This window comes from Acanthopagrus latus, chromosome 8, assembly GCF_904848185.1.
Source record: "Acanthopagrus latus isolate v.2019 chromosome 8, fAcaLat1.1, whole genome shotgun sequence".
Classification (NCBI taxonomy): Eukaryota; Metazoa; Chordata; class Actinopteri; order Spariformes; family Sparidae; genus Acanthopagrus; species Acanthopagrus latus.
In genome coordinates this window covers 24,931,612-24,944,949 of record NC_051046.1, presented here as the reverse complement: position 1 = coordinate 24,944,949, position 13,338 = coordinate 24,931,612, and the positions used below count along the sequence as shown (strand labels likewise).

The following is a 13,338-nucleotide window of genomic DNA, read 5'->3' as shown; positions in this document are numbered from 1 at the left end:
TGTCCTGGCTCAGAAATATTTTATTAATGTGTGTGCTTATAGGCAGACTTAGTTTTGGACAGAGCCAGGCTCGCTGTTTCCTCCAGTTTCCAGTCTTAATACCAAGCTGAGCTTACCAGCTGCTAGATGCAGCTTCATATTTAAAAACATATATGTATAGTAGAGTTATAACAATCTTCTCATCAAACTCTCAACAGCAACAGAGCAAATAGAAATGTCAAAGTATTCCTCCAATTTAGATGATTACGCATTCAGTCAAGAAACTCATTTCACTCAGAAATATAGATTTGAAAAGACGATTTAGTGACTTTAACTGATTTGAGAATTTTGTTCCAAGTGGATTTAATGCTGATGATACGTTTGTACAATAACAATGGTACGATTCAGTAGTTCCTGACATCAAAAGTGAGAACATGATAAAGACCCGTTCGTTGCTCTCACTTCTCAAATCAAGCTTGAAGAAAACCCTGAAATTAGACAAGCTGTTTACCCCCCTCCCTCCCACAACGCTAAACAAGAGCATGGCAGCCATCCCCATCACAAAATGACTTACTCACTCATACTGTCACTAGGAAATGGAGTTACAACAACAAAAGGTTTATCGCACCGCACTCCAATAAACAAACACTTGCTTAATATCAAAATTACAGGCAATTACAGGATTGTTAATTTCTTGTTTCAGGAGTCACGGGAGGATTCTGGCTGTGCAAACAAGTCAGGCTGTGTTATTCTATTACATTCAGAGAGAGAAAAGTACATGTACATACACAGTAAAGTCAAATGACAAGCAATTATGTTTTACATTTTTTAAAGGATTATTTACAGCAGCTGAAGTCGGTTCAGTAAGCTTTTACCCAGTAAAATAGCCGCGCAATGTCATTAGCATAAAAATACATCTGTTTGTTATATTTTGAAGTCTACCTAAATAGAGCTGTACACAAAATAATTAGAAAACATAGATCTGATTGCTTTTTTTCACATTGTTAGACTATTGAAAAAAGTTCAGGCACGATTCACACTAGCACGCGAAACGGTGCGTCTTTCCACAGAGTAACATGATCCTATGTAAAATGGCTCATGCTGCGAGTGACAAATCACATTCCTTAATGAATTTAGGACATTCACAGGACTAGCATGTAGGTGGTTGGAGCTTCTATCGCCTAAGCCACTCCGAGAAGAAGGACACATGCAAGCACTACGAGAGATCGGCACAGGGACACACCCTGCTTCTTCAAACATTGTAGTGTGCTCGAGGAGTAGGTAACAGACAAGACAAATATGACAAAGTGCACAAGTAAACCTTAGCTATGTTAATGAAGGCTTCATATGGCAACGAGGGACGATTCATATAAAAGTCCAGAGAAATCTCAACGCAAAAAAAATCTCAGCCGACTGGTAAGAAGCAAATTTCTGATGTAATAAGGAAGAATGATGAAGGCAACAGAATGGTCCAAGTGTTTTAAGGGAAACTCCACAAATATTAGACATCAAAATGTGTTTGCAGGACCTGCAAAGTACTTCTGCATGTGTGAAAAGGAAGTATTAAGGGTGGCTCTGTGGCTCCAGAGGAAGCTGGATGTAAACCGATGAACTGCCTCCAGTGACATCACTCAATCACTGAGTGGCATTGTGGGTCATTTTGGAAACGTGTTTAAAAAAAAAAAAAAAAAAAAAGCAATATTTCTGGCTCTGCGGTATCAGTACTAAACATTTGTTTTCAAACAGTCAATATTGAGTCCAGCAGTGTCACAGCAGTGCAACACTGGACCAGTCGACTGCTTTCTGAAACCTGGTGTCCACATTACCCACAATGCAACAAAGCACCTGAGTGACATCGCTGAAGGCTGAAGGCTGAAGGCGATGTATTTACAGAGGCATTAGAGATAGAAAATGTACACAAATATGAAAAATGACCTATTATAGTTAGAAAAAGGAAAATGACTGAAGTGAAGTAACAAAACCTTTCACAAAGATGGTGAGCTACACTTCGAGCTACCTGAAAAGTAGTGTACTAACAAAGACCAATGAATGAGAGTCACCGCCTATAGTGTATATCCATGACTCACTATCTTTAACCAGTTCTCAAAGCAATTTAAATTGTCAGGCATAATGCAGAAAGCCAAAAGTGACTTTATCTCTCCCCTCAACTCCACTTGTCTCATCCTCTACTGAGCTACAAGTCTGTTAGCTAAGAGGTATTTTGGCAAAAGTAGCTTCAGGACAGTCACAAATGACCTTCAGACATGTCAAGAAAAAGGAACCTGTAGAAGAAGAAGCTTGAGTTTCAAGATCTGCTGATGCAAGAATGATCAGTTAGTAGGCACTGGATAAAGCCACCGTGTTACAATCTGCATTGTGCTTGGTAGGAATTAGGGAACTAGCCACTGCAGTTCATTGGGGACTTAGAGGAGAGTAAATTATTGTTCTGTCTTTGCAAAGCCTGAAGAATGAAAGACAGTCAATGACAACTCTTGGTGGGACATGGATCAGTATGAGCAAGTCCCCCCCACCCCCAATAACTTCACTGTCAACTTTCTCTTTACACCAAGCTGTCAGTGCAACTGTCATAAACATTGGTTGAAATGGCTTTGGTCTTAGGGATGGGGTTAGGAGGGCAAGACACAGATTAAACAATGATTCTTAGGCCAGCCTGTCCCTGAACGAGCCTTCACTGAGTCAGCACAGACTTACCCTTCAACTGCCTCCAACCTAATGTGCAAAACCAGCTCCAACCCCCTGGATGCTGAGTGCAGCTGCTGTCAGATGAAAACCTTTTTGTAACAGGTTTTTAAAACATTTCAACAGGGCACAAAATTGACAAGGATCCCACACAGCCCAATGAAAGAACAAAAAAAAAAAAGAAAAGGAAAACAAAGTTTTGTTTTCAGGTGACAGCAGCCAAATACAGCTGACACAGCAGCTGGAGTGCTTATTTTCAAAGATTACATATACAGAAGGGGAAGCTTGGACCTACTAGGCTGAAAACTAGCTGAGAATTGTTGCAGCACAGCATCATCCAATGCATAGCTTTGTTTAGCAGGCAGCCAGGCAAGCAGACAACCGAGATGGAGCAGGTTTGGGTGCTCTGGTGCTTAAAAGACTGGAGGGGTAATTCTGACACAAAGAGGGACCGGACTGACTGAAAATGAACAGAAGAGGGGCATGTAGTCCTGCTTCAACTAGTTGAAGTGCTGTTAGTCTGAGTGTTGTACATTGTGAGATAAATCCATGCCCTCCGTATTTAAAGAAATGCTAGATAGATCCAAGATATGCATCATTTTGACTCCACGCTCGTCCAGTAGCTCGTTCTTTGTCCACGGGTTTAATGGTTCCATTTAATCCTTAAGTGTCGGTGCAAAGACCAGAGACAGACAGCATGGTACCATCTGAAGGGCTTTGAGCTCCGGCACCTCTCATCGTCCATATCCAGCACTTCCTCATTTCTTCTCCCTCTGCTTTGCTGCCTGCCACCCCCTCCCAGCCTCATTATCTCATGGTGGAGGAGGCTCTGAAGTAGGAGAGGAATTTGAAGCAGAGGCTCACCACGAAATACCAGATGTTTCTGGCCATCTGGGATCGGGCGATGAAAACGCGCCAGATGAGCACCACCAGGATGGTGTTGAAGGAATAGCGGATGTTCCTCAGCCTGTGAAACAAAATACATAAAAATGAGACTAACAGACTTCGAAATGACACCAATTTTAGATTTTGCCAGGCTGAATATGTCACAAGTACGAGAGCTTATCAGTCAGTCCAGGTCTCTTTATAAACAGATGCAAGATGGGCCACTTTCATCTTCCACCCCCTCCTTTTGATTCCTTAACAACTTCTGCATGCTGAATCATTTACATGTTCTTGGTTAAAGCAGAGAGGATCACTGCCACTGTGATTGAACTATTTTACTAGAATGATAATCTATAGAACAGTTTGGCTGGAAAGAAGCCTGACTCATATTCCTGACATTGTAAAAGCTATGAGTGGTTAATGGAAGGACAAACAGAAGTACTTCAAAATCCAAATGCAGAGATATTCTGTATGGTGACCTAGATGAAAACAGCCGCCTACTCGGCAGCTGCCCATAAGAGCTCATCACATACAGCATTTCTCTGCTGTGTCCTCATGTGTTGGCAGAATTGTTTCCACAGAGTCTTACTTGTTGAGGTGTTTGCGTGCAGCAGGCAGGCCCGACAGCTCTTCATTCAGGACGTATTTTTTGGTGCCCATACAGTAATTTTCCATGTACTCTGCCCAGTGGAGCTGACGAACATCAAAATTGAATACCTATAGGAAAGAAAATCACAAGACACTTCTCAGTAAGCTTTGAAACGTTTGAACTGTCATGTTTTCAGTGATTGATAAGAGTGGTACTATTGAATAGATGTTTATTGCTGAAGATTCTGTTTAAAAACAAAAATGGTGACTCCATAGGAGGCGAGTGTAGCTGCTGCTGGCATTGGTTCTTTCAGAACTGGAGAATATTTCCAAATGCACGCAAGGTTCTCTTGATGAAAGAAATGTTGAAAATGTTGATGAAAAAGCAACTGACTGTTGATCTGATAGGTGGCAGTTAGCCAGTGATACAAAGATGGTTCAACCAATCAACCTGCCAAGTATTTTTTTTCCAAGTGCCTGGCATTTCCAAACAATCTCCAATTCTGTAGAATGTGAAATCAGCCTAAATGTTAGCAGAGCCGCAGTAGCCTACAGTTCTGGCCTGCAGAGGCAGTGCTGAGCTCCTGCGGCCTTTGGCCTATTTTAACGCCCCTGCTGCGCCTTCCACTGGCAGGTGAGGACAACTTGATCACTGGATGAGAGATGAGAGATGAGAAGGGCATTGTGGCACATAGCTTGTGGTTGGATCTATTAACAGTGAGGTGGAGCTACAGTTGGCAGCCTTTCAGTCAGCGCCCAGGGTATTAAAGGTTCTGAATCCCCACGCGGCCTGTCGTGACTCTAGAGAATTAAAACTCACAACGAGAGAAGTTTGAACACTATTCTTGACTTACTAATGTAATATCAAGTGTAATTTGTCCTCAGAAATGCTTATGTCAGAGAGACAGAGAGAAAAGACTAAATGCCAGTGCCTCACAGCACAGACACAATAGGCCTGATGTGTAAACTATAAAGTGTCTTTCCTTTCAGTCTACCAACATGCCCTTCACAAATGCCTGACAGTTAGCCAGAACAATGCCTCTGTTCACTACAAACTGACGTCAGCAGTGAATGAATGACTTACTTTATTGTAGCCAGCCTACTATCAGACATTAACGCACTATGTGGTAAATCTGTCTGCCATCTCCATAGTGTGGATACTTCAGTTTGCATCGTGTGGTATGAATGATGTAGAGGAGACATTTATTTCCCTGCCTTTTCCCCTACCTTCTTATCTTCAGGGCTCATCTGGGCCATCAGCATGGTCACATTGTCAGTGTTCCACACCCAGGAGTGACTGGTGAAATACTCCAGGACCATCATGGCTTTGTGGAGGCGAGTGATTGTCTTCATCATCCTATGATTAATGAGCAGTGAAGTCAAGATGAAAAAGGAAGGAAGGAAGCAATAAGGTGGGGGGAGATGAGGAAATAAGATAAAATTGAATAAAAGGTGATGGTAGTGAAGAGCCAGAGAAATGATGGTTGGCAAATCATAAGTGAGAAGGACGATGCAGGAGGATTAAAAGCAAGAGGGAATGTGACAAAGTAAAGAGGCAGAGCAGAGAGGTGGTAGAATAAAGAAGTTGGTTGGACAGAAAGGGAAGGGTGGGCAGGAAACATGGAAGGAAATGGGCAGCAGGACAGGGTTCCATGGTGTCGGGGGAGGGGAGAGCAGAGGCACAAGTTTGACAGAAGAAAACTTTAACTAAACTACAAATAAACCCAACAGTTCTAGGAACTTTGTAGCAAAAGTTTCATACAAATTGAATCACGTATCTAACCTTAAAATATAAGTTCATAAAGAGCACTGTGAATTGAATGTCCTTGGATCAAGTATCCAGTTGTCTCAAATATGCCATGGGCACGACTTCAGAGAATTAGAGAGACTGGATGAAGCAGATTTGGAATCGAATCATTGTGATAATATGCAGGTTGTGATTTGAGCTGTACAGCGCTGTATGTTTGTGCACCTCTTGACCTCGGATGATTGAAACTTGTGACTACAACTTGAATCACTGCCATGTGAAAACCACACATTTCCAAAATGTCACATTTTCAGAACTAAAAAAAAAAACCAAACAGCTAGGGTTTGTCACAATGTTAAAAAAAAAAAACTGAAGCAAAATCAACAACTCTTTTTTTTGAGTAATGTGCCAGGCTTTGAAAGTGTCAGGACCAAACAAATAAGATATAATGTGTTCATTAGCAAAATTGTGGACTGCGTTACCTTCGGACAGAGCCCGGCATGCTTTTTTGCCAACAATCCCAGTCTTATGCTTTTCTTTGTGTTTATATTATTCTTGCGTTTCTGAACTGCCGAGCAGGTGCCAGGAGATGCCACAGGTTGCTGCAGACTGCCACAGCAGTGCCACTACCTGCCAATGCCACTGGGAGGATCTCGCTGTCTCTCCCATCCAAACTAACTCTCTGCCAGAAAGTTAATATGCATAATTCCTAAAATGTCAGGAAGAGTTCATCCAAAAATGAAAATTCACTCAATACCAACTAACCCTAAAGCCGATGGAATGTCAGGTGAAGTTTCTTAGTCCATAAAAAAAATTCTGGAGCTTAACAGCAAAACAGCATTGCCGAATTCTTCTAAAATTCGATTTTAAATTGATTAGAAAAGGTTATAGTTAAGTTTTTGTAAAAGGGCATCAATAACATCTTTTCAAATCAATTTGGAATCTCTGGGCTTCTGGAGACTTTAACTTATCCAACACAGCAGTATGAAAAGTCCCCATCTACTTCAGATATTAGGAGAATGCTGCAACACTGTTTTGCAGTGAAGCTCCAAAAATGTTTTGTGGACTACAAAACCTCACCTGTCTTTGTATCAGTGTGGGGGTGAATAGATAATCAAGAGAATTTTCATTTTTGAGTAAACTGTTCTTTTAATCCTTCAAATTATCAGAAAATTCTAAAATTCTAGAAACAGGAAATGCATGGTTTACATTGGACAGCAATAATATGAAACTTCAGTTAAATTTGATTAAAATACTTTGTTATATGACAAAAAAAATATCTAGAAAGTAATTTACACCGACAACGTTCTATAGTTTGGGTTCAATTATATAATGATTCACTTCACTAATTTTCCTAACAGTCAAGAGGGCTGTCCAAACTTTGTCTTAGCCCTGTAAGCAGTCAGGTCTCCCCTGGGGACAGTGAGGACTAACTGGATTTGATTGGTATGCAGGTCAGGAGGACAATCAATAAACTGTTAAAAGGATCCTTGAATCAAATCTAAGACTAATGGATTTATTTTTTTACACTAAACAAATAAATCTCAATACAATATTAATTAAATCTTCTTTGCAAGTCCTAAGAGTGTCCTCCTGTATACACAAGTGAATCCAGTTAATATCCTTAATGTCTATGTTAGTTCTGATTCAGGGGATCATAATCTAAGTCATGATTACATAAACCCAGTTAAAAGTGCTGGGGCTATTAGTTCGAGAATTGTTGGTGGGAAAGTAAAAAACCGCAGTGCCCATTATCATGAGAACTCAAAGAAGGTCTGAGTCTTCAAGCTGCTCATGACGTCTTATTCAGTGATCGAAAGTAAATATGTCACAATATTTGTATTGCATAGATGCAATTATTCCAATTTGTATTGAATAAAAAAGGCCTTGATCCAATGACAGGCCTGTTGTACTCTGGATGATTGTTGTGATTTGAAACATTTATAATTAAGGCAGATTGACGTGACTCAGATTCCCCTTGTGAAGGCGGATGATTCAGACAAACATGCAAGTCTGATCAGCACATAGAGGCAGAGATAACCATTACTTACAGCAGGTGACATACCCAACCAGGATCAAACCACACCGCTAGAGTGTGAGGTAGCTACAAAGCCACAGTCATTTCAGACAGCCGAGCACCTTGTCCATAAAAATGAATGTATTGTGGATGAATGCTTGGTGCTACATAACATTTAATGTCTGATATACCTGTGGCTTGCAGTAACATTTAAAGGGTAATCTGATGAAGAAGCTGAAGTTGATATATCCCCCAACCTTTTTTTATTTTATTCTGCCCACAATGAAACTTGCCACTAGCAGATGCCACTGGAGGCAGTCTGTTAGATTACATGCAGCTTCCTCTGGAGTTACCCTTTAAATGTGTATTTCGATAAATTGACAAGCACAGAGGTTGTATTCAGTGGGACATGATCCATCTCTGACTGGACACAACTTTTTTAAAAACAATTTTAACGACCAGGAAGTCCCATGGTGCCGTAGGATTTTCCATGATTGGGTAAGAAGTGGAGGATGCTAATAACAGATGTCATGTTCACAGCATGGTTCAACAAGTCTTTGAAAAAAAATAAATAAAAACACATTCCAAAAAAGGGAGCAAAATTAAAAATGTGCTCTGATAAAAGTCATATCATGTTGTCATGACATTCTGTACTGAAGAAGTGCAGCTGATGCCATGAGGCCAAGTAAAGACACAGCAAACATTTTGTTTCTTCTGCCCCAGGCCCTGACTTGTTCCCACCATCCCACATAACCAGTCAGCAGAAAAAATAAAAACAAACAAATAAACAAAAAACAAAAAAAAAAAAAAAACATACAGTGTGGGGGTATGGGGGAGTTTGTGGTGGGAAAGGTGGGGGCTGACTGGCAGGGGAGGGGGGTGCAGGTGGAAGGAGGGGCAGATGCAACCTTACCGGGGCTTGCGGCCTGTCAGCATGAGATAGCCGTCATAGAGCAGAGCTGGCAGCGTGTGGCTGACAGTGGTCCAGTACTGATTAGTAAAGGGGTTGGAGCGCAGATTGACATTGGGCCTTCTGAAGGCCTGCTCTAAGGGATTGGTCTTGAAGGTCATGTTTATACAGTACTCTGTAGGAGAAAGATACACATATGACAGGACAAGGACGACACAGAAGACGAGATGAGGAAGAATGTGAATCCTCCTCCTACTAATACTAAGCAAGATGCAGGCCCTGTGTAACAACATCACCACTGCTAGACTGTCTTTAGGTATGCCGGTGGTAAAGACACACAGATCCAGTATATGTGACACTGTTCTGATAAATTCAGCCACTAGCAGAAGTTTCTCTTAAGGGCCAACACCTGGGTTGGGTTCCCAAAGGCATCCTCAGACTGAAGTCGCTCTTAGTCCATGTTTCAGATGGACTGAGATAACCTTAGTGCTGACATTTTGGGAACCCAACTGAGAATAAAAACATTGCAAGTAGCAAAACGTGAAGAGTGCAGAACCCATCAGTGATCCCCTGTCTGGGCAGGAGAGCCGCTGGGTTACACACTCTTCAACTCCCAACAAAACGGCCACAAGCATAATGTAACATATTAGCATTGCAGCTACAACGTTAGGCCACTACACTAAAAGAAAAGTGACAGGACTGAAGCAGCAGAGATGTGTTTGAGTGTGTGTGAGGGGGTTTTGGCGTTAAAAAACAGCAGAGGTGCGGCACGTCCGAGTCGGCGGTGATGACGTTACCTGGGCTCTCGTCCAATCAGCCTTAAGTACAGATCATAGAGGAAGGCCGGAGCCTTGTGGCTCACGGCGATCCAGTACTGATTGATTAGGTGATTGGTTGTGAGATTAACATTGGGCCGACGGAAGGCCTGCTCAAGGGGGTTCCTCTTGAATGTGGATATTACATGGTACTCTAAGAAACAAAAGGTTGTTCAACACAAGTCATCAATGAGCAGTTCAATACTTTTTTTTGTTGTTCTTAACCTGACTGAAAAATGTGGTCCTGCTAGCAAAATATATCCTTCAATATACCCATCCTCCTCCAAATGCTAGTATATTGAACATTACCATTCCTACAAAATACTCGATATGCAGAAATAATTTGGCAAAACAATTTCACCATCATGGTCCATGCGTTTTGTGGAGCTTTTGACATCATGTCACATGTTTATCCTCAGCAGATAGAGTTATGGTTAGGCTTAAAACGTCATTATATAGATACTGGTATTTGGTGCGGGTTTTGCCTACTACAAACAAAATGCATTAAGTTATCACAATGTGATGTGTTGAAAACTTGTATCTTGTTATAAACATTATGCAGCACTGTGATTCTGTGATTCTTGAACCTGTTATTTTAAAAAAGTAAAAAGTAACATAATGTTGATTTAACTCCAACGGATGTCATGGAATTGTAGAATCATGTTTGTTTCCATTTCCTTGGTGTTTTGTTTATATCTTAACTGGTATTTAAGATGGGGGGCCTTCTTAACTACTGCAGGGGGCTGTGAAACCTGCACGATATATCAGTTAAGATGTAATAACAGTTACAGTTTTCCAGGCCATACCAACTATCTGTTGCCATGTCCAATAATGAAAATAAACCTCTTCTTTTAAGCCAACATGTACTCCCGCTAAATCTCTTCTCCAATGAAAGTAATGAGCAACAGCAATAAAAGTAGCCAAGTGATGCCATAAGTCAATTTGCATATTGATGATGTCATCACACATTAACTAATATAAATGGTTGTGGACAGTTGGAGAATGAAGGGATCAATTTCAGCCATTAAAATTGTAGATTTTTAGCCTACTGATCACAAACAATATCAGAGATCATACAAACTATGTAAATATTTATAAGCTATAGGAACACTTTTTATTAAGGGGGTATTTATATATAATTTCAGAGCGAGAGTGTCAACATAACAATAGACACCAACTACAACTGAACTCCCACTGCTGAGGTGTTAAGTTGTACAGTTGGGTGTTTAATAGTAGTGGAGCTAATGAAGCCTGGAGCTGCTACATTGAAGCACAGATAAGCTGCAGGCTACAGAAGACTGTTTTTTTGAGTTTATTCAAACTTGTAGTCAACTCCAGCTGATGCTGACTGAAATGACATCACTCAGCTCCCTCTGGAATCACAAAAGACTTCACTAACCCTTACTTCAAATATGTATCTATGACCTGTAAAAATTAAAACTGGGTCAACTCCTTCTGCTGAAGAAGATGCATGATACAATCGAAAGCTCCAGATCAGCTATCAATATGGCCCTTGATCAAGATACCTTTAGATTATAAGGTGTTCCTGCTATTCTGTCCACCCCCTGAGGTAAATAATAAAACAGAGCTGCAGATTTGTGAATGGAAGAGAAAAACAACATCAGTGCAACTTTACATTGATGGGACTGTTCAGGCAGTATTGATTCTGTGTTATGCATTTTACGTGCTGGTGGTTATGATAGATGATGTTAAGCCCACCTGTTACTCAATATTCGTATTCATAGTCTACAAGCTGTAACACAATGATTCATGACTGCATCGGTGCTCCATTTTAAAAGAGACTGTAGAGTTTGTGAAAAGTCTAAAATCACCATTAAACAATGTGTGGCATCTGTTTAAAAGGTGAGATTCGCTGAGAAGACTCCATAACTACAAATCAGGATCCATAAGGAACAGCTAAACAAAAGCTGAGTTTAGGTGTGGTAGGCAGTGGATCAGATTACCATCAGGGTATGTCATTAGACGCCACGTTTAAACATAAGCTTCCATTGTCAGGGACATTTACAGAGGCTGTGTTTGGGCAAGATAAACAAAAAAAAAAAAAAAAAAGACATCATACCAACTTCCCCCCAGTGAAACGGGTTGATGCCACCAGTTGTGCAGTTGTAAACCAGGATGTTTCTAGGTCTGCAATAAGAATGATAATATTAACAGTAAATACACTTTAAAAATGTGATCATCATGTGAGAAAACATATGATCAAGTGTTTATGTGTCTCTCCAACCTGCTGACTGCCTGTGATCCAGAGTACCAAGCTGCAGCCAGTGTGGCATTGATGACCACGTCCACAGGCACCAGGTCAGCCACTGCATCATTAGATGCCCTCATCGTACGTAGGATGCCCTTTCCAGCCTGGAAAGGGTGAAAGAAATGACTGATGTAACTAATGCAACAAATTTACTAGCCTTCAAATTAAAGTGGCCATATTATACATTGGATTTTTTCCCTTTCCTTCAGCGTGTTATGAAGCTTTTGGTGCATATAAAACTTATTACTGTTACAAATCCCAAAAGCCATGGCAAGAGTAGTTTTTCTCTACAAAAAGCACTGCTCCTAAACTGCCTGAAACACACTGATGTTGATAGGCATGCATCCTATATCTCTGACACATTAAAATCTGCAAGGACACAGTGAACTCTATGCGTCCATCCATAGATATCTATAGATAGAAATAACCCCCAATTCATTTATCTAGATAAGTGCATCAGGATGATGCGATAGGGCTGTAGGTCTAATCAACTTAGGGTTTTATCAGTAGAATTAAATTTGCTGTTCAATAAAAAAAGGTTAAAAAGTTTTTCAGTTCAGCACCAGACTAAACTTCTTCATCAGCCAACATCAGCATGTTTTACCTGCAGCCTCAGACTTCAGTCATTTGTGATGTGAAAATATCAGATTTTCACAAATTCAGAGAAAGTCAAACTGTGTGTCCTGCTCATGGTTTAGTTACAAAATCCCAGCACAACACGGCGCATCTCTGCTGTTGGGGTGCTGACAGCTCTGAGGAAATGTCTGAAGAAAAACTATATAATTTGCTACTTACAAGACTTAACTCTTGTTAGCCTGTTAACCATGTTAACGTTTGCAAGCCTCCCACACATTTCCTGTCCCTCTTGCTTTTAACCACACCATTTTTTCAAGTAGATGCAGAGTTTCATAAATGGATGAAAACGAGAGAAAAGGCATTGGTGAAGAAAATAAAAACTACAGTGAACAGACAGGCTTTCATAACTGTTTATGGACCCCTTCAACAGTTTTTGTTTCAGTACTTACTGCAATAAATATTCCACTAGGTCCATTGAAGTTATCAATCCAACCCTGAAAGAGCAGAAATATATTAGTCAATTATCAAAAAAAAAAAAAAAATAATCAAACATTTGCTGGTTATGGTTTCTTAAATGCAAGGCATTGCGCCCAACAGATTGAATGTGTGTCATTTCAATTTACTTCAGCCTGTGATGACTGTGATTTTTTATCTTTATAAATGATTCATTCATACAAGGGTCCAAAAACTGTAAATGTTTCCCTTCAGAAACACAGACTGTCAGCACGACCGAATTTCTTGAAAATCCCTAAACCAGAAATGAAGAGGGCCTTCTTTCCACAGTGATCGGCCAGGAACAAAAGGTGTGCAGAGCTTCTTTACTCCACATTCCTCACATTCCTACTCCCAACA

At 40.6% G+C, this 13,338-nt stretch overlaps 1 protein-coding gene across 3 annotated transcripts in view; it reads right to left on the bottom strand.

The window, feature by feature from the left end:
• Positions 1-314: 314 nt before the first annotated feature.
• far1 (fatty acyl CoA reductase 1) overlaps positions 315-13,338 on the bottom strand; it is a 29,342-nt gene continuing 16,318 nt past the window's right edge. Inside the window, exons 6-12 of one of the 3 annotated variants that reach the window (XM_037107608.1) lie at positions 12,936-12,980; positions 11,887-12,014; positions 11,722-11,789; positions 8,830-9,001; positions 5,380-5,509; positions 4,154-4,281; positions 315-3,646 (exon numbers count right to left, since the gene is read on the bottom strand). In XM_037107608.1, coding sequence (XP_036963503.1) covers positions 3,487-3,646; positions 4,154-4,281; positions 5,380-5,509; positions 8,830-9,001; positions 11,722-11,789; positions 11,887-12,014; positions 12,936-12,980 — 831 coding nt within the window. In that variant the 3' untranslated portion in view covers positions 315-3,486. Of the gene's footprint in view, positions 3,647-4,153; positions 4,282-5,379; positions 5,510-8,829; positions 9,002-9,623; positions 9,796-11,721; positions 11,790-11,886; positions 12,015-12,935; positions 12,981-13,338 lie in introns of all 3 variants that reach the window. The other 2 variants (XM_037107606.1, XM_037107607.1) reach the window with 2 other exon arrangements.